Source organism: Grus americana, chromosome Z (assembly GCF_028858705.1).
Source record: "Grus americana isolate bGruAme1 chromosome Z, bGruAme1.mat, whole genome shotgun sequence".
Lineage (NCBI taxonomy): Eukaryota > Metazoa > Chordata > Aves > Gruiformes > Gruidae > Grus > Grus americana.
The window spans coordinates 74,010,280-74,032,177 of NC_072891.1; the positions used below are offsets into that span (position 1 = coordinate 74,010,280).

Genomic DNA, 21,898 nt, shown 5'->3' on the forward strand with positions numbered 1-21,898 from the left:
AGGTGTCACCTGCCTGGTGCATGCACTTTGGTAAGTGGAGCCATTCTGGCACCATTAGTAGCAGAGTAAAAGCCACACATTACTTGCAACCCTAGAAGCCATACTGTAGGTAATTACTAGCCATTCACCAATAAATATGGCACAAGGAGTAGCAGTAGTTAGGAGGGGAGGAGGCATCTCATTGCATAAACAGTAAATCAAGCCCCTCTCCTGCTGTAAGGCAAATGATATCACACACTAGCGGTTGAACAGAAAAAAAACAAACCTCACAACAGCAACTCAAAACCAAAAATAAACCATTCTAAAATTTGACATTTATATTGTATCAGCAGGAGTTGTGTCACAGAGTCCTTTCAGAGCACTGCAAAATCTTGTCAGGCCAGTCGGCTCTGCAAATCAGGTCACTTTCACTTAGTTCAGTGTTAAGCACTGAAGTGTTACTTTCTGCCTTAAAATGGGCAGCTTCTCTCAGCTGGCAGCCCTCACAGGTGTCACTGCTGTTCATAGTGGTATCACAGACCGCTCACCAAGCGAGGGAAGCAGTTTGCTGAACACACCCACCTTCACATGATGGAGCAACAGAACAGCAAAGTGGCTGGGAACCCACTGAACTTAGCCGCATCCTTTATTGCTGGCAGCCTCTTGCTCAGCGGTGCTGTCCTTTTAGAGAAATCATCGAACAATTTGTTTTCTACCCAGTGGCATCCACATTCATGAGCGAAAAGAGAGTCTGTGGATGCAGTGATAGTAGCAGAATTCAGGCTTGGGTTTGGAAGACCTCCTCAGTCTGCAGGTAGGACTAAAGTCAGCCGTGAGTGATTATTCATGCTGCACTGGAGTGCATCACACTCACAGTCCCTCAGCCTTTCAGGCTCTCCTGGGCTCAAGCTGCAAAAATCTTCAGCTGTTTACACAAATTGTTCTGTTCTGCTCCCAATGGATGAGTGCTTAGTGAACTAAATGCATGTGCACTTTATACTGTTAACAGAAAAAAACCCACCAAACCACCACCTGTTTTGAGTTTTTGAGAGTTTCTCTCAGCAAATGATCAGAGAAATATGCTAACAGTGCTGTCTAGTAACTCTCACACTTACCAGTAGTTTCAGTGACACACATATGTAACACCTGCACAGTCAAGTCCAAGAATTAAGTCACCTGCCCTCCCAGTTGCCACCATAATAACCATATTAATACTATGCCCAATTAATCTGCCTACTTGCTTGCTTAATTTTTAGGTAGCTACGACATGATCAAGTGTGAGGAGAGAAATGGTATATACAAGTTGAGAAACTCTTCAGGGATAAAAACTCCAAAATCCTAATCATCTAATACATTGCATTTATCCTTCTCTAACTGGGTGGTATACAATAAATTTCTGAGGTGGTGCACGTAGCCTGAGAAGCAGAGCTGGTTTCCTTAGTAAGCAGGTTTCACTGACAGGACATCCTTCATTAAGAGTTTCTGCGCTAGATTTTCCTAGCAGAAAAAAAAAAAAGTATAGGAAAATAAAATTACAACAGCACTGTATTGTGTTGTTTTTGTGGTGGTGTTTGGAGCCCATCCATCAGCCAACCTGCTGGCAATGTACTTCTTCTAAGCTGATAGTCCATGGCAGTGAAATCAGCCTTGCTTAGTCCGTGTTTCTAGCTCTGAGTTACTTGGACGTCACAAAGAGTTATAAAAACGGGAGGAAGGTTAGGCTAAAGGAAGGGGCTGAGTTGAGTCAAGAGACTCAGCTTAGAAGTGGCACTTAGGTGTCACCAGTGCATGATCCTGAGCTTTGTGATGTGTGGCTGATCCTCAAAATGTCTGTTACGAATAGTGCGTGGAAAATTGCATTTTACTGATAGATGAATGCCTGATGCCTGTTGGGGTTCCCACCTCAAACAACTTGAACGCTCCTGCAGATGAGAGGGAACTGTGGTAAAGCTGCTACCTTAGTCTGACACAGCATTTTGTTGCTATTAGCTAACATTTCACATGCTGACTTCATTGGATGGACCTACACGCATCATTCTTTACACCAGCCCACTGGAAAAAAACAATTCCAAAATACAAAGTACAGCAGAGAAGAAACATACTGTAGCAAATTAAAAAAAGAAACCCCAACAAAATGACCCAATAGGTTTACTCTGCAGGCCTGGAGGGTGATGTCGAAGGTCGGCCTGTACTGCTGTTTTTGACACTGCCACTTCAGGTGCTGGGAAACACGTCTACAGTTTGTCACTTCTGAAGTTGTCATGATGCAAACTGGTCTCTGAAAAGCAATCAAACTACTGGAACAGGAACATAACAAACGTCAAAACTTGCACCCAAATTCAGACAAGCGTCTGAAAGTTTGACCTCTATAAAGCAAGTGGCATAAAAGCCTTACTGCAGCAGCTCACTCATTAACGGACTGGAAGAACAAACAGGACTAAACTTTATTGCCATTTCCTGTCCTTAGTTTGGAGGGGGTTTTGCAGGATTCAAAGTGAACCTGATGCATTCATTCAAAACACTTAATTGTTCTAACAGGTTGGCTGTTCCCTAAGGGTCTGTGGCCCAGCCAGAGACTCATTATTAGATACAGCTAGGATTTGTTGTGTGCCACCTTCAGAAGGATGAGCAAAGCTTCTGCTTTGCTCAAAAGGAATGAGAGAGTGTCCTGGTTCTGGCTAGGATAGAGTTAATTTTCACAAGGAGCCAGGACAGGTGACCCAAGCTGCACCAGGACAGAGAGGTACAGAGCAGAGCAACTAGCAGCACGAGTGAGTAAAGGAGAAAGTTTTCTCTTTGAAATGGTAAAAGAATAAAAGACCATAAAGAGATTTAAGTATGGCATTTAACTTTTCCTAGTGAAATAGCTGGAAACTGTTACTGATTACTTTTTTTCAAGTGGAACTCTGAAATGGTATTTTTTCTATTCTTCTAATTCCTATGTGAATTTACAAATTTCAGTTGTCGCTCATGTACTTTTATATTTAAATAAAAAGAAATCAGAATGTCTCTTCTGTAGCTGTTTTGATTGTCCAGACATCAAGCACTTTAGGTTGGGTTTTCTTGGGGTTTTTTTGCTTGTTTGTTTTGGCTTTGTTTTTTAGCAAGCATCTTGCTTTCTGTTCTGAGCATAGGGTAATATGAAAAAAATGAGGAAATATCCAAATCCGTTTATCTTGTTCTTTCCATAGGCTAAAGTCATCAAGCCTTTTTCTTGGTTGTGGAACCCACATTCATACAAGCAAATTCCTAAAAGCCTGCTCAGATTAAAGCTGTGGCAAGGAATCAGCATGCACTGGAGCTGCCAGTGCTTAAGGTTGCTGTGTAATCACTGTATAGCTTCTCAGTTCTGAGATGGAAAAAGCTGCATTGTCTTTCAAAGTGAAATGCAACACACTGTGTTTGCAGATTTTAACTAAAAAAATCTAATTCTGTGGTTGATGGGCAGAATAAAATAGAGCCAGGATTTTTCTGAGCAGAAAATAGTTCATAGATTAGTATGAAGTTCCTCACACTATATTCTGTTCTGGGCTTTTGATTCCTTCTTTGTTTTTTCTGGTTTTTGGTTGGGGGTTGTTAGTACCTCCTCTGGTTCTTGTTCTGGGAAAAATGAATAAGGAAATAATAGAAAATTACATCATTTGGCCCAAAAACATCCTCCACGGGCAAGAGATACTATCAGCTCTGGTTACCACTCAACTGGTCCCCTTCTGGAGCACTCAACAAGGGTAAAGAGAGGACAAGATAGTCCTTAATAGAATATATATTTGTGGAAAGTAATGCATTTTCAAAGGCCATGACAGGAAATCAACAAGATGGATCTCATTAACTTTGATCCTGTATCAATACTTATTCGTTAAGATGACAGGCAGTATAATTATTTCTTGAAAAATGAAAAATGAATCTGTGATCTATGGTAAAAGGAGAAAAGCAAGTAATAAGACAATTAAGTTGCTGCAGATTAATTGCAAGACAGCTAAGAACTAGTATCCTGAAATTAAACCTGTTATAGATTATCTGTATAATACAGATGTACACATATCTCTTAATTTTCTCTGTATGGAAGCAAAATACCTGCATAGCCAATCTGGATAATGTCACTGTCCTGTTGTTAAGGTTGGAAGGTGGTTTAGGCCATGTAAATAAACATATGTCAGTTTTGAAAATAATTTTAGACATATCTAATTAAGGGAAAATTAAAATCTGTTGTTGTGCTACCTCAAGCACAGAGCTAAATTGTGTGTCTGCTACTTGTGATATCAGTACTTCTGCAAGAAAATAAAAGGTACCTCAGAATCCACTTTGTCTGTCATTTATTGTTTGCCCAGTACTCTGACTTTGCTGGCCTCAATACTCCAATGGCGCTACTGTAATAATTAGTACACGCTACACTAAGAAGTACAATCACGTTACTTTTGGCTTCAGTTACAGCAGATCAGATGCACGGCAACATTGCCCATGTTTGTTCTCCAGCAAGTCAGTAATTTAAAAGGCAGTGAAGTTGCTTATACAGATATTTTACCATACATTTGCAGGAGCTGGTACACTCCAGGCATCCCTGGCTATGTCACTTGGTGTCCACAAAGAGGAACATGGAGGGTACTAGTGCAGGGGCTGGACAGGCAGCAGCAGCCTCTCCACAATGTTCAAGCCCTTGTGAAGGAGCAAGTCCCCCTACAGCAGGCCAGGTCAGCAGATGGGGCACCTGTCCCCACGGTGGAGAGTCTCTCACATTTCCTCCGGGTGCTGCTGCAGGACTCAGGCTCTGCTGGCTTGCAAGCTTCACTGGACGCAGCTCCGAGCCGCTCCACTGCCTGTTGACCTCCTGTTGCTGCTCCTTTACTTGGCAACAGAGATACTCCCACAGCACACAGCCCCTGTAAGCAAGGGCACCATCACCCCCAGCCTGGCCTCAGCGAGGCCCCAGAGCTCTGCTCTGCCTTCAACCCCACACCCAAAGACCTGCATCCACCTATGGGAGTCCCATCTAGGTCAAGATCAGGAGCCTTTGCTCCAGTCGGTGCGCAGGACTGTGACCCTGTCGCTGAGCACACATGCATGGCTCTCAGCAGAGTTCCTGCCTCCTTCTGCACAAACTGTTTTGTGAACTGCTAGACCTCTGGGCTCCCTTTTGCTAGCTGCACTCAATGAACTAAGTGCTGAAAAATCATCATGGTGGTTCCAAGGCAACTTGCAGTGTGAAAGGGAAGAATAATTTGAAGCCAGTGGCTTTGTTTTAAACATTGACAAGGTTAGGGGTTTTTTTCTCATTCTCTTTTTTCTCCCTCTCCTCCTCTCTGTTCATCTTCACCTTCTTTTTTTCCATTCAGGTTTCATCCTCCCCACAGCAGCAGCAGGAGGAGGATAAGGCGTACTTCTCCAGTTTGGTGATATATCATTTGACCCAAGGATAGAAGACTGTTGATGACCATCCAGAGTTCCTTGTTACTTCTTCACCTCAGTTCTCTCCCTTCAACATCTTCCAAAATGTTGTTTTAGATGTTTGGTTTTTCTCCATAGCCTCCGTTTTATGATGTGTCTAGTTCTGCTGACTCAGCCTTTCAGCTCTGAATCACAGTTGCTCATGTCTTGCAGCACAAACTTCCTGGTGGCTCTTAATGTTGCTTTATGTCCCTGCTCATTAACTAGTTCATCAATGACTTCTAGACTGCTTTGAATAGGAAACCTAATTTTTAGTGCAACCATGCTATGTGTAATTATAGGGCTCCCCTTCAGTTTAACTTGAATTCCTCGTGCACTACCTGCAATGACTGTGTAAGCAATTACCACATGCAAGTTTCCTCTGCGTTATTCCTCCCACCTTTAGTGAGGGATTTGTCACTTGAGTGCAGCCTGCCTCAGGGTCAACAGAGGTCGAACCTTTATTTGTCTCCAGAGAGAGATGCACTTGTCTCCGATGTTAAAAAGGCCATGTCATGTTGTACACCAAAAAGGGTTCAAGTGCTCGTGTCCAAATGTAAGTTTAAAAAAGTAGTGACTGTTAAACCAAAACTGACTGCCTCCAGGAAGGCCGATGGCTGGAAGATCACAGCTCATTTTACAGAGCCAAAAGCAATTTTACTGAACTGCCAAAAGCTACAGACTGGATCTGTATGTGCCACACCAGAAATGCCCTTCCCTCTCATCTTCAAATTATTCTATCAACTTTAAAATTTTTGCTTACATGAGTAACATGGGTCAACAGTAAGTCAGCTTATGTCAGTGTTGATTAAATAAGTATTTACAAACTGTGGACTTCTATTCTTCTGGTATAATTATATTGTTCTCAGCCTTCATTTTTTCTTCATATTTTTGCTCTGCAACATGCCTTCCTCTCAGCGCATATTTTTCATTTACCTTTTAAAGACCTGACTTTTCTTTCTGTAGTCAGCAGAGGGAGCTATGTCACTTATGCAAGAACTTAGCGCTCAGTGCTTTGACTCTTTTTTTGCCTTTTCCAGTTCACGTAAGCTAGAATGATTCTCAAGCCTTAAAATTTCTTTAAAAGGCGCTGGCACAGTGGCAGTCACATAGGTAGTTTGACAAACTGTTAGATCAGGAATAGGACACCTTTCTTAGGTTTTTAATTTTAAAATGAACCATGCCAAATATTACTAGAAGTCTATATTCTGCATTATCTAAACAAAGAACATTGTATTTTGAAGCAATAAAGTCTTTAGAGAGTTTAGACAAAAACTTTGTAATTGGAAACATGCGCTTGAAACAGCTGTAGCTTACAGTCAAGCAAAAATAATAGGCAAGAATTGAAAGCTGTGTTGAATCTTATGCTTGTAGATCGAGCCACAGGATATATGTTGCACTAAGACTCTTCAGCAACAGAAAGCACTTTGTTTTTTTTAAAAATAGATCTATTACAAGTGACAGTGTAAAATGCAACCTGAGCAACCCACAGCGCTGTTTAAGAGTGAGGAGTTACATGGGAGAGGGGCTGTGTAGTTCTCCTATATCCATAGGGCCCCTGCAGCTCCATTTTTAAGACTAAAGAGTAATTGTATTATCTTGAGTAACCTTAAGTACTCTTTTTACTCCAGTGTAATTTGTGAGGTCTTTCCAGACAGACGGTCTTACCTTCTCCTCTGACTGCCTTACAACAGGTCTCAGCATGATGATTATGTCACAGTGCCCCACCTTTGAAGGTGTATTCCACTGCTCATGAGTAAGAAAAGCGGCCATAGAGACCACGATCATCACTGGAGAAGTAGCACCATTTCCACTATGAAAGCAATTTTGCTTGTCTTTTTATCCCTCCTAACTTTTGCAGAGACTACCAGAAAATTTTTTTCACCTGATGGTATGTTCTAATCAAAACTTTATTCTAGTAAAAATTATTACAGAGCTTACATTCTGCTAGATATAAAAAGGCAGAAGGTATTTCTTCCTTTAATTATTTTTAGTTAAACGAAGTTTTTCCTCACAGGGCTTAATAAGACCATTCCCTCCCATTGTGGTAGCACTGTTGTTTTGAAAATATATTCTACAGTTTGACTTGTTCTGCCTGTGTGCAGGTGCAAAAGTGCGTAGAGCTTGTCCAGCATCTCCAGCAACCACACAGCATCCAGTCAGAACATAACCATTAGAGCTCTTAACACCAGAGAGAAGAGCAGCTGCTCACAATTCTGTGCATCAAGCAACAAGTTGAATTGAGAATTGCACAAGGTTTACCCCTGCGCTTTCTACTGGTGTAGGGACAGTCAGTCCTGCAGAAACACAACAGAGTTCAGTCATTGGGAACTGCAAAACAGTAACACTGAAACATTCTCGACTGTCTCTGGCTGGCTACGGCTCAGATTCACCATTTCACAACGGGAAAGAAAAAAAAAAATTAAAAAAAATTTTATTCACAAGGTGAAACAAGGACCATTGGTTTCCTGACCATTGCAGCCATTATCTCACACTCCAGACCCAACGCTTGAATATTGTTTTCTTAGCATATGTAATTTTGTGTCCTGACTGAGAAATGCTGTACTGTGAAGGCTGCAGATGACAACGAAGATGGAGCCTGATGCAGGACACAGCTCCTGAATGTCAGTGTATGTACGTAGCTCTTGGTAGCAGGCCATATTTAGAAACATGGTATCATATGGCTATTGAGATCTTAATTAAATAATAACAGCATTTAAAAAAAGTTAATGGTATCATTTTATAATTTATTAAACTGGTTTTAGTCACTTGTTGCAGCAAACATATTTTGCAGCCTGTCAAATCATCAGCAAATACAGGTTTTTTAAAAAGCATATATTTGACTAAGCAGTTATTGACTAAGCATTTTCTGGGTTACTCCAAAGTAGCTCTACCTGGAGATTATTTGGAAGAGGAGAAGGAAGACGACGACGATGATGAAAAAAACACTAATGTTGAACAAAGACTTGGTAAGAAGATTATAGAAACTAGTAAAATGAAATTAAGTTGCACAGTATAGATACTTTGTAACTTCAGAAACCGGTATTCAAAACTTTATGTGACGTGGAATTCTCCATTTTATGTAACATCAACTTCATGTTTGCAATCCCTGCTCATAACATTGTTTCATGGAGTTGCTGTCTCCACACAAACCAACTGAATGGCTTACACATTCGCTTAAGTTCAGTGAGGAGTTTGTAGTAACAGGATTGGAAAATGCACCTAGGATCCTGATAGCTATGTCCTTGAAACAAACCTTGAAACAAACCCTGTTCTTTGATCACATGATGGCATGCCTAGGGCTTCTAGATGGGACAGAAATGAAAAGCCTGTCTGCAGTGGGACAGAGGAAAGAGCAGACTATAGAACTTCTCAAGGATGAAGTCAGCTTGGCTATTTTTCTGGCAACGTTTGAAATACACAGATTTGTAATACCAGAGCCTTATAATGTTGAAGAATGAAATTATAAAATACCACTGTAAGGAAAATATTTTGGTTAACTGGTTCTTCCTCTAATCTATCATGAAAGAGGAGATGGAATAGAGTGGAATTATGCTGTACTATTCAGTCCTTGAACTAAGCATATTAAAAAATTGTGCTATTAATTTATGAGCATGTTGTAGTAGACTGGAAACAAAAAAGGTTATGAAAAAAAAACAGAGGAAGAAACATGTTATATGTAGCCTTCAGAACACTCATTTCAATTGCACTTTAGGCAGTTACATAATAGCACAATCTAAATTTTCAAAGAGAATGATTGGTTTGTCTGTAAAAATTACTGTATTTAAAGAGCCACAAATCAGTTAAAGCACAACCAGGTAGTTTGAAAACCATTTCTCTCACTTGGATATGACCGTTTTTGTGAATACTCCCATTGTGCTCTTTGGAAGATGCCAGATGTCAAAGACAGGAGTTTAACTTAATATGCTTTCATTTAGAAATTTCTGCAAGGACATCTGTGTCCCAACTTGATGGAGAGGATCTGTTAAAGAAGAGTATGCAGAATTTGCAGGAGAATTGTGAGTAGCAGAAGATATCATCTAAGTTGTATAAAACTATATACAGCTGTTTAAGTACTAGTAAGGTCCAGAAGGAAGAGCCTGGCACACATATCAGGCAGCTATGCATCTCAAATTATATCTTGTGTTGCATTTGTTACCAATACAACTGTTCTAAGGACAAGACAAATTAATGAGAGGTTAGGTCAAGAAATTTGAAGTTAGTCTCAAACTACTAAACAAAATTACAGAATGATAGGTGAGAGAGGAGAATTAATATCCCACTGCCCTCCCACCTTTTAAGAAAATACATTCATAGATGTAATTTGACTTGTACCTAATCAGATCCCACAGGTTCTAGCTTCATTTCACAATGTTTCACGAATCCTCTTATCCTATCTACTGCTCACTGGTGACCTCTGTAAACATGGTTTACAGTTCGTGTTTAAAGAGAGCCCACATCTGAATTAATTACAGAAAATAAGTAAAGCCAGTGTCTGTTAAAACACATGGCGCTATGTACAAATTGACAGTCTCTTTCCAGTTCTGCCTGAATCATTCCTTTAAGATAATTCTGTTACAATTTAGACTTAAGAATTGAGGTTGATGAAAATGGACTATGATAGTAACGTATTTTTTTACTGAGTGACTAACTGTATATAGGGAGTGACATAATGGTGCTGGCTATTACACTCATCAGCTCTGCCAAGAAGCATGAAAGGTGGTCTCCTGTGAAAATTGTCAACCCATCCAGAACACCATAGGCAAATGACACATTGCTTTCCATACATGGCCATCAAAAATCAAATATGAATCTGGAAAATGCTTCTGCAAAAATAGCTCTACCTTAAAATTTATATGTAGATTGGGATTTTTGTAAATACTTAGTTTCTACTCAGAAGAGATTCACCTTGCGTAACTGCGGCTTCTTTATTATTACTACTTGTAGCAAAATTCATCTCCACCAAAGGAGCAGAAGAGGAGAGTTCTCAGGAAGAGCAGGCATTAGGTAACAGCTAATTGGTGTCTCATTGGGGTTTCTAGTATTATACCATCACACTAAAAAGATCTGTTTTGACATGCTGATCTGAAATGATTTTTACAGTTTCACTGAGCTCATGACCAGGTATTCCTTTGTTATTTTTAAGTTCATAACATAGCTATTTCAAGGTCTCAATTTTTTAATCACTGTAGAGTTGCAAAATACTAGAGAATAAAGCATACTTTTTTTTTTCCTAAAGAAAACAGTTCTTACCACTTTTTCCAAACATGTTTGCTTGTGAACTACCTTAATTTCTGATTTTTCTAGCTTTTAGACTTTGACAATAATGAAGTATGCTTCCTTTCCTTCCTTTTCTTAGATGTTGAACTTCCCGATTTCTCTTTCTTTGCTTTATCTTAGGAATAATCTTTGCAGCTGTTCTTTTTTCTTTCCAGAATCCAGATTTGGACCCCATTACTTTACCACTCTCACACAGAGCCAGAGTGAAGAACCACCTTTGGATGGTATGGTAGAGGACTCAGCAAAAGATTAAATATAAGTTAGATTCTTCTAAGTAGACAGTATAAGAACAACTTCAAATCTAAATTTGGTGGGGGAAAATGAAATTAAAAAGAAACTTGAAATCAAGAGACTTTGTCACATCTTCATCTGAGAATCATAGAAGAAGTAAAAACCATTAGGCAAGCCCTGTCTTTGAGACACACACTTACTAGCAGGTGAAGAAACTGAAGTCTCAAGATGATGAAACTTAGCACGGGCCACATTAACAAGCTACAGAAAAAGTAATGTAAATAAGTACTTTGAATCTGAAAACATGCTTCTATCCCCAAACCTTGAGGAATGCTTTAGTTTGCATATCTCTTCTTCTCCTACATCCAGCTATATTTTATTATTACTTTGCAGCTGAGGGAAAATGTTAAACATATTCACAAATATATGGAAGAAGTTAAGTTTCTGCTGACCTGAATGGGAGACATGCATTTGTGTGCAAAACCTGTGTGCAAAATTTGTGTGCAAAATTTGGCCTCTGAGATTGTATGGGTTTTTTCTGTATTGATTCATGAAACAGCGGCATGTGCTTTCTGTATCTCTGCCAAAATAAATTAGCTTATTTCTATTTCTGAATAGCTAAAAAATATACCAACCTCATTTCATTTTCTAACAAAGGGCTAACATGCAAAAGCATTTCTAGACACTAAACTGTAATGAAAGAAATTATTCTAAAAGGTTTTTCTGTTTGTTGTGAGTTTGTATATAGGATCATAAAAGGTGAAATAAAAACTTATTGCTTAAATGTAAGGTTTTCCTTGTGTAATACTGGAGTATTACTATATCACATTTTTCAGATCCAAGAGCCAAATTTATGAGGAAGTCTCTGAAAGTAATAGAAGAGCACAAACATGGAGTTTCACCTTGATAGATAAAAGTAGCTTTATGACTGGTTTGGAATCCTTTTTTGACTGAGAATTAGCCACCATTTAAAAACTATATAGTGCTAAGAGCAAAAAAATCCGATTGGTTCTGCTTATTAGAACAAATTGCACTTAGGAAAGTTAGCAAGATCTAGGAGAAACCGGGGGGGTTTCGATCTATATGAACAGTAGGAAAACTAAGATACATAGATAGCTGTAAAAAGCAGTAAAAATCTTAAAAAAATAAGAGAGTGACTAGCTAACTGGAGACAGCTCTGAGTTTCATTCCTTCTCATAGGCAAGAGAAGTAACAATGTCAGTCAAGTGTGTTACAGCAGTCACACACAAATTGTTTTAAATCCTTCTAGAACGGCCAACTGCTTGCAAATTATTTATAATCCCATTTGTTTCTCTTGAAACAAAAGAATTTGCTATGTATTTAAATAACAGATGGAAATGCAGAAAGGAGCTGGATTTTTTTAATTGCATCAAAGATATGTTTATCATCAAACATAATCAAGCTCCTGATCTCAATGACAACAGATATCATCCAAGCGATGTATTTTTCCAAGAAATGCCAAGTAAGAATACAATATAGCAGTCTTCATGAGTTTTGCATACAGTGAATTAGGAATATGTGGAATCAATGGTTCCACAGATACTTAAGACCACCCCATCTCCTCATAGTTGAAAAAATGGGTTCTAATAAACTCAGAAGCATCTCCACAGTTCCTGGGGCCTGCTAAACTTCTGTCACAATTACCCTTTATGATGTCTAGAAAGATTGGAAGATGTGCTTTGGATCAATTCATTGACAACTAAATGGATTTGGGTTTTCACAAAACTCATCCTTTTTATTAAAAAGTGCTTCCTTTTATTTGCAAATCACATAGATATAATCCAGTTCTATGTACATTGATTTGTCCAAGACATTACCTGTGTGCATACTAGTGGTGTTGTGTGCTTTACTGTTGTAGTGTCAGACAGCGCTGACAGGCTTCAAAGGAACACAGCTCAAGAAACCAGCCAAGAAGATTTTAAAGTAAATGTAATGCTTGCTGTATCATGTACAACTCTTGTCTGCTCCCTAACATTTTTTATATGCTGTTGTGTGGCTTTTGTCAAGTACAGAATGGCAGAAAGGTAAGTTTTCCAATCATGTGCTGTGCTTTACTTTATTATCTGGATAGCAAAGTAAGGTGCTACTCCAAACATAGGATTAAAGACTACGCAAAAATGTGATGAAAGCTCAGAAAGGCTGTACACATATGTAGTTAATTTGCTTACTTTTTCTCCTGAAAACAGAAAGTGAAGGCAGATATTCTTAAAAAATAGAAAATTATATTAATACCAATCGTGTATGTACTAAATATTTCCTTACAAGTTGAGATGCTCCCCTTTGTCAGTTTAAATCTTGAAAAAAAAAAAAAAGTTCAGTAATTTATTATCCATCTTCAATGGTATCTCTTAAGTTTCTATTGCATTCCTCTGATTAGAATAATGCCATGATTTTTGTTCTGTGTTTTGGGATTTTTTCTCATACATTCAGATGTTCGCATGAACAACAGAGACTGACTTCTGCATCTTACTGTGACCCTCTGAAGGGAGTTCCTGATTCTTCAGTTTTCAGAGCTCCAGAAAGCAGCATGTGGGGTGAGAAAGCAGCATCAGACATACAGAGTAATGGGAAAAGCACAAAATCAGAAACATTAACTACCATTAATTCTGTAGTTGATATACAACCAATTTCTCATGCATCAAGTCTCAGCAGTATTCCCTCCTATGAAGACTTAAATGGCGATGATAATGAAACAGAGTCTCATTAACAGTGACTGACAAGCTTATATGTGCAACTATGCTTATATAAACAGTACTTGTGATTCACTGATTTTGTAACTTGAAATTTCATGACAGGACAGAATAAACTTTACATTCTGATAAGACACTGGTGTATAATTAAAATTGGATCATAAATGTTTGCAGGCAAATATTAACTGCATCAGAATCAAGCGCCAGGAGAGACGACCATGGCCAGAAAACAGCTCCACATTATTCCTCGAGTTAAAAAGAAACAGATGAAACACAATGACTTCTTGAAATGAATTCAAGCAATCCAACATTAGTGGCACACACTGAATGGGAATGTAGTGATGGATCACTGAACATTAATTACTTTTTAAATTAGGATTTTTTTGAGCAATAACTAACTTTTTTTTTTTTTTTTAAATATCCTTTGGGAAAGTTATGTGAGCATATGTGCATTTTGGAATGTTTGTGTACCTAACAGTTCTATATGCTGTTTGTATACATACAATAACATGCAAGCCCAAATAAAAGCAAGGCAGGTATTTCTAACAGAAAAAAGACCTCTTGGTAGATAATTTAGGAGAACACATTTTTTCTGTTTCCTCTGTTTTTTACACACTGCCCCAAATCCAGATACCTGTCTTTGCCACTCCCGGATGGCAGCAACAATTCTTCAGTTGACACTACTCCAACACAGGGAAGGAAAGCACAATGAGAACCACAGGGTCAGAAGTAGAGACCGGTCTATAAGATAAATTTTAAGCAGTGGGGCACAAAAACCCAGGGTTTCCCAATTACAGCCAAAATGTATTATCTTCAAGGCAATGCAATCAATTTAGAAAAATTGCTTGCCCATGGTCTTCTGAAGCTGGCTCAAAACCTGGGAATTCTTCCATTAACTTTCAGGATCCTGTGCACAGACTTAAGTTTTGAAAATAATTTGTCCCACTATGCAGAAATACAATACAGCAATGCAAGATTTCTTTTTCTTCATTCTTTCTTATATATCAGCATTTAGTAATTATCTTCTTTGGCACCTGGTTATTTGCTATTCTTTTTCTTGTTATTATTTTAATGTTTTCAATGTTTTGAAATTGTTCTTCACTATCTGAAATTAAAGTTTTGCCTTAGAGGTGGTACTCAAGCTCAACCTACCTGTATCAGTTGACAGTATCAATGACTCAACCTTCCTGAATTTATAGGAAAAGAATACAGAAAATCATATAAAACGTGATGGTGCTGTTCCACAAATTCCCAGTTAATTCACATTGTGAATATTGAGTGTAATTCTGGTCCCATACACTTAAAAGCAAGAGACAAAACCAGAAAAGTTTTAAGATAGGTTGACAAGAACCGTTGGAAGAATGGAACTGCTTCCACAACAGCAACCATAAAAGTAGAATTGAAAAGAGTATGTGTTGGTGGGAGCGGAGAGTCTATTATAAACATGGAGTGCCATAGATAAAACAGATAGCAATTGACTGTCCATTCCAGTAAGAAAAGCAAGGAGCATCAAACGAAACCCATAGGAGCCAGGTTCAAAGTATCTAACAGATATCATCCTTGCAGTGGGTTGTGAGTAGACTAGACAAGTCATTGCATGCTACTCAACAGACAAGCTCACCAACCCCTCTATGCAGAGTCCTCTAGCGAAGACTTGCATGCTCCTCTGTTTTTTACAGCTCCCTAGGCATCTGGCTCCTGGCCTCTGCTGGAGACAGAGCACTGGGACAGATGGACCCACGAAATGAACTCACTCCGACATTTGTTCTCAGCAGTGAGCTGCGGGCCATGCAGCTCGTTCCAGATGAGGCAGATCTGGTCATCACAGCCCAGAGAGCCCAGGAAGTCTCTCAGCAGGCGGGTGGGTAGTTCTTCAGTTGGAGCGGAACGGCTGTCCGGACCACAGTGCTCCTAACGGTAGCCTAGATACACAGCCCACAAAAAATCACCCACAGCCGGGGCACCCCACCCGCAGGACAAAGCAGTACTTCCCCATGAAGCGTAGGTAATCCCCTCACAGCCACATGCCGTCTTTCCTCACCAGGCAGGGCTACAGACTTCGCACCGCAGCTCCGCGAACCGCGCTGCGGCCGACACCGCTCCGCCCGTAGCGGCTCACGGGGGTGAAACCGCGGATCCGCACCGCTCCCCCGGCAGCTGCTTCCTTTTCCCTCAGCGGGTGCCCGGTGGAGACGGGACACTCGCTCCTCGCACCGCCACCGCAAACACTGACTGATGCCTTCACCCCGTTCGCTGAGACGACTCCTCACGGGCTGGGCTCCCGCCGTGAGGGCTGTGGGGAGGGTCCCGTGCCCCTCCACCTTCGCCAGCTCCTACCGCGAACGGCCGCCGACCACGACCTCGTCCCCGCCAGACGGGTCGGCAGCGTCCCCTAACCGTCTTTCCTTTTCCTTTTCCCTTTCCTTTTCCTCTTCCCTTTTCCTTTCCCTTCCCTTCCTCCTTCCCGCCGTCGGCCACTAACCCCCTCCCCGCGCCCCATCACAGCGCCGGCGGGGGCGGGGCTGCGGGCTGGGGACCCCGCCCCCTCCGCTCCCCACCCCTCCGCTCCCATTGGGCGGCTAGAGCCCAACGCTTCCCTCGCGCTTTCCCGCGCTCTTCCCTCGTCTTCGCAGCCGCCGTCGGCGGGAGAATGATGCGCCCCAGCAGCTGCTTCGGCGCGTCCCCCTGCCCCCTCGACGGCTCCGCGGGTGGCGGCTGCCAGCGGCCTCGCTGCCAGTACCGGCACGAAGCGTCGCGCCATGGGGAGCCGCCCTCAGCCGGGCCGAGGCCTGCCCCCTACCATTCCCAGGGTGAGGATGGCGGGAAGGATGGCCCGGCCCGGCCAGGCCCGGCCCGTCCCGCCGGGTCTCTTCAGGGACTGTGGGCGGAGGGCGGCAGCCGGGGGCTGCTGTGCTGAGGGAGCTGAGCCCCTCCGGTTCTGAGGGGGACGGGGGGCCGCTTTCCAGCGGCAGCGCTGCCGTTAGAGGTGGCAGTGGCAGGCTTTTGGAGGCGCTGAGGTGCAGGCGTGGCTCTGTTGCTCCTGTTTGGGAATGGTGGTTAAGTAAAGAGCTGTAGTGCTGTGTGTGAGATCTGAAGTGTGAAATGACACAGTTTGTCTTGCTCTGCCTTTGCTCTTAGGAGAAAAAAAAATAAACACCCCCGCCTTGGCAAGCAGCAGTGACAATACTCGTATTAGCATATAAACTGGTGTTTGTGCCTGCAGTTCTGCTTCAGGAAGCTGGGCTCAGGACGATTGCTTAAACTGCTGTGTGATAGTGTAATAAAAGCTGGTGACTTCTCGCTTTCTTGGTAGGAGGATATCACCTTTCCTTTGTGGTGCGTGACCTTTAGCCCTCGTAATGAAGAGCAGAACTTGTAATATGAATTGCTTTTAGTCTTTGTAAGGCTCTTGCTTTCTTTCCAAGATTAGCAGTCTGCAAAGAGCCTGCTTGCACGTCAGTGAATAACAGGCATTTCCTACTGAAACTTTAGTATGCCTCTCCCATGGTGCTCCACTTTCTTCTTACATGTAATGAGTAATAAGATTTGTAGCTGGCTTTTTTGATGTTTGTTGTGTTCCTCTCATGACCGAGTGTTTTCAGGCAACTGCAAGCTAAATCTCATTAGCAGAAATAGTAGTGTGTTCAAACTGTTGGGAATAAAGCTAAACGGGTGTAAGAGGTGAGGGAGCAGAGTATTCAAATTACTTCAAAATGGGAACCACGAAAGTCAGCCATACTAACAGCCTATGTTAATGAAAAAAGCAACCTGCTTCTGACCTGGACTTGAAAAGCTTATAATTAAAAACAAGTAGCTGCTTTCTGATTACCTTGAACTTGGGTGGGTCTCTTCCACATCATTTGCTGTAGGTTACATTGATAGTTTTAAGAGTCGCTTGTTAAGTATGTAATCCAGGGAACCATCAAAGTGTCTCTTACTCTGTCATGTCTGTGTTTTTTAAGCAGACGCTACTGACTTTCTGCCTTCACAGCTCAGGAGTGCCAAAACCTCAGTCACATGCAGGTTCTCACTCTGCATGTAGTGTCTTTCTCTGCAGCAGGAGCTTTCATTTCCATGATAAGTACCAGGGTTTTCACAGTTACCTGTAAATGGTAATATTTTATTTCTTTCTCAAAAATTTCTGTGTTTAGTCATAAAGAATTGCAGCCTAGAAAAAGTACTGGGATAATTTGATGGTTGCTAAGATCTGTGGCAGCTGGGGTGGGGGACCCAAAACAGCGTGGAGTCATTCCCTTCCTGACTTCCACTTGCTGATTTTGCAGGTCGCTAGCTGTACAGCATGATGTGATTTGAAGGCTGAGTCCATAAGTGTTTCCTTTCAAGTGACAAACATCCATAATTAAGTGGCTTCTGCAATGTCTAGCAAGCTTGAAACTTGAACACTGAAGGTTTGCTCAGGCTCTAGTTAGTCAAACAATAATCTTATAGCATGGATTATTACATAGTCTAAATGGTATCTCACCTGTATAAAAGGTTGGGAAACATTACCCCTCTCAGATTATTTGTATTTCTGATAGGAACAGTTACCACCTCATAGTGGCTCAGAGTATTTCTTTGAGGTAGAGAGGTGTACTGGTTTTGACTGTGATGCAGTAAATTTTCTCTGTAACTCTGTAGGGTACTAAGTTTTGGGTTTCTGACCAAAACAATGTTGATAGCACGTCCATGTTTTATTTATTGCTGCAGAGTGTTCGCACAGCCTCAAGGCCTTCTCTGTTTCTCACGCTGCCCTGCCAGCAAGTAGGCTGGGAGGGGGCAAGAAGTTGGGAAAGGACACGGCAAGGACAGCTGACTGAGGCTAACCAAAGGGATACTCCAAACGATATGTTTTGTGCTTGGCAATAAAAGCTGAGGAAAGAAGGAGGCAGAGGAGACATTTGAAGTAATGTTTAGGCACCATGAAGCCTTACTTTGCTGGAAGTGGCCAAATATCTGCCTGCCAATGGGTGCATTAGTAGTGCGTTAATTCCTTGGTTTGGTTTGCTTTGCTTGTGTGCACAGCTTTTGCTTTACCTATTAAACTGTCTTTATCTCAACCCATGAGTTTTCTCACTCTTACCCTTCTAATTCTCTCCTCCATCCCATGGGGGAAGTGAGAGAGTGGCTGCCTGGGGCTCAGCTGCCAAGCGGGGTTAACCCACAACAACAGCGTAGTAAGGCTTTGTGGTACCACCCTGTTTTAGTGTATTGTTATTGTGTTAATGCCAAAATTACATATTTTTGAGTAACCTGGAAAGGATGCCATTCACTAACAAAATGTTACTTTCTAGTAATTACCTGAAATGTTTTGTAATTACTGATACAATCACTGTTGAAATCAAATGCTGACATGTTTCTACATGACAATGTAAGTAGCATTGTTGTTACAATACATGATCGATGCTAAAGGATCTCTTGGATGACAGGGTCTGTATACAATTAACAAAATTTTGGTAGGATGATAGCCACTACATTTTGTGATTTGCCAGAATATCTGTGTGAGGATGGAGATACTGCCTTGAGAAAGTGTCAGGCTGAGTTTTGGTAAGCAGTCTACAGCCTATAAATGCTAAAAAGAACAGTTAGTTGCTTAAATCTGCAGCTGGAAGATTCAACTTTCAAGGCTAATTAAAGCTTATGTGCAATTATAAATATGCCTGGCTTGAAGTGTCACTGGATATTTAGGACAATGAGACTTGTAGTCTTTTGCGTAATTTATAAAACAGATTATTTCTTTTTCCTCAGCTGAAATCTGCTGATTGCAGTTTAGGATGACTTAATTTAAGGTCATAGCTGTCTTTCCTCAAAGAGAGGCAGATGATTTACAAAACCCCAAAAGGATTAAAATAGCAGTACATTTGATCAAGAATGAAATCAAGGAACAGAATGAACTCTCACAGTACAGTCTTCTCGGTTAAATGATTATTAACACTTTAACCCTTGAAAATGATCTTAAAGTAAGATACTTTCTCCTTAGTAGTAGTAGTAGTGCATTTTTTAGCACATATGTGGTTTCAGTTTCCTGGTATACAAATAAGGGCTGTTGGTTTTTAATTAGAAAAATACATTGTTGGTTATAGTTCTCGCAACTGTTCTTGAATATAATTTTCTACAAAATTATTTTGCAGGTCTCTCTCTCTCTTCTGTAATGAATGAAAATGAAAATGCTAAGCAGCAGTGTCAGCCAATAGAAGTATCTCCATGTGAAAATCAGGATGGAAATTCAAAGATGTCTCCATTTAGGAGTAGAAATGTATTCACAAAGAGGCCAAGAAACTCTTCCCCAGTGAAACTTGAAATAAAACTGCAAGAATCTGATGATGAATGTGATCTTATCATTGATGTTCCACCACTAGTTGTTAATAAAAAGCCAAGAATAAGTAGGAAATGTACAAATGGGAAGAGGGACAAAGAACTGGCTTCTGTAATGCATGCAGAATTACATGATAGTGCGATAGTAGACATTCTTGGACGTGCAGGAGAAGAATCAGAGAGAATGATGATTTTGCAGAAAAGTGGCAAAGGTTTAAATAACTATGAAAAACTGGACATGGTTTCTCCAAAAGCAAATGAGATGTATTTGCCTGATGTAAATACTGATATATTGAAGGTTTTGGTGGAAAGAGATGCCCTTGCTTATACTGAGGACAAACGTGTATCTTCAGCTGCTTTTTTTGAGGCAGACATACAGAAGGGAATTTTGCAGCAAGGGAATGCAGAAACCAATGTATTAGTCAAACCATTTGTTCAGGAGCGTACTACTAATGAAGACTGTCTGAGCAGTGGAAGAGTAACACAGTCTGTCTTGTGTACTGGTCGGTCCTCAAAAGATGAAACCATAATTGAAAGACCTTATGAGGAAATAATAGTAAATACGGAGAAAAGGCAGAGCATACAAGAAAATGGGGGTAATGATAGCCCAAAAGATACATACCCATATCCAGCTTCTTATTTAAACAAGAAAGGAAGTGAAAAAACTCTGCTGAGCTCATCTGTTGAGGAAGTGGAACCCAGTGAGGAAGAGACAGAGCTCTCTGAATCAGATGATCCTTTAGAGGAGTGTCGGAGAATTTTTGATGAGTTTGAAAGAGAAATACAAAAGAAGAACAGTGATAAGCAGGTATTTTGTTTCCCTTTTGGTGCTTGGTTTTTTTTTTTTTCTGACCATGTGAGGACAGGATGTGATATATAGTCAAGTTCAAATACTCTTTCTAAAATGTGAGTTAGTAAAGATTAAATATTTGAGCCTTCAATGCTAGTAGACAAAGTCATAAGGAAGACATATAACTCTAGTCTATTTTGACAATAGGTCATCTGTATGTTTCCTGAAGTAGAAAATAGCTCTAAATGGGGTAGCCATTTTTACTTTTACTGTAATAAGCAAAGTTTTAGAGGCAGTTGTATATTCAGTAGTCTGTTGTTCTTGTAAAAACATATAGGAACTTTGAGTACCACTGTGTCAGCTTCAAAGCACTTTGTAAAATAACTGTCTAATACTGACGGAATTGTAATTTTCCTGGTGAGTTTTTTGACTGAATATCCTGAAACATTGGAGTGAATGGGTCATGAGGATATAACTGAAGTCTAGAGCTTTTTAATACTCTGTTCTTGTTTTTAATAGGCCCATAGAGGAAATGCAGATCTCAATTTATTAGAAACCAAAGTAAATCTTACTGGACAAAAAAGAAGAATTGCACACAGAGCAAAATTTGATGTGAGTTATAATCTTGTAATAAACTGAATGTCAGCATAGCTTAATATCTGCAGACTCCTGTTGAACTTCAGATTGGCTGAATCTTGTAATCTAATTATAAAAATATTTTGAAATTAATTGGAACAAATGTCTTATCAACTCTTCTGCTAAGTTGTAACAATGTTGTGGTTCTTACAGTTGGTTCCTGACACAGGTGAACTAAACTGCTGCCCAGGGCAGCTGAGGCTAATGAGTACTGAAAAGTCAGTTTGGAGTGGAGGCTTTTTCCACGAGATTACAGATATAGCACTTGGAAACCCAAAGTGACTGTTGCTTTCTCTGCTTTTGCAGTGCTTTAAGAGGCGATGTTAATAGCAGGCATAATTCTTTACGCCCTCTCCACCACCCTTGAGCTCTTTCAGCTGGGTGGTTTCCTTCCAGGGACAGCATGCTAAGCTCTGAATCTGATAGCAAAATTCAGTTTTAAGAAGCAGTGTGTTACCTTTAACATCATCTTGCTGTGATAGGGAACTGCTTGAATGTTAACTCTGGGTTTGTGTATGTGCATAACAAAAATGAAATG

The 21,898-nt window shown here is 40.6% G+C and overlaps 1 protein-coding gene across 1 annotated transcript in view; it reads left to right on the forward strand.

Moving 5' to 3' along the window:
- Positions 1 to 21,898, forward strand: part of LOC129199826 (uncharacterized) — a 29,067-nt gene that overhangs the window by 925 nt on the left and 6,244 nt on the right. Inside the window, exons 2-8 of the mRNA XM_054810873.1 lie at positions 8,286 to 8,369; positions 10,836 to 10,904; positions 12,791 to 12,956; positions 15,302 to 15,483; positions 16,256 to 16,432; positions 19,751 to 20,742; positions 21,244 to 21,336. Coding sequence (XP_054666848.1) covers positions 8,286 to 8,369; positions 10,836 to 10,904; positions 12,791 to 12,956; positions 15,302 to 15,483; positions 16,256 to 16,432; positions 19,751 to 20,742; positions 21,244 to 21,336 — 1,763 coding nt within the window. The remainder of the gene's footprint in view (positions 1 to 8,285; positions 8,370 to 10,835; positions 10,905 to 12,790; positions 12,957 to 15,301; positions 15,484 to 16,255; positions 16,433 to 19,750; positions 20,743 to 21,243; positions 21,337 to 21,898) is intronic.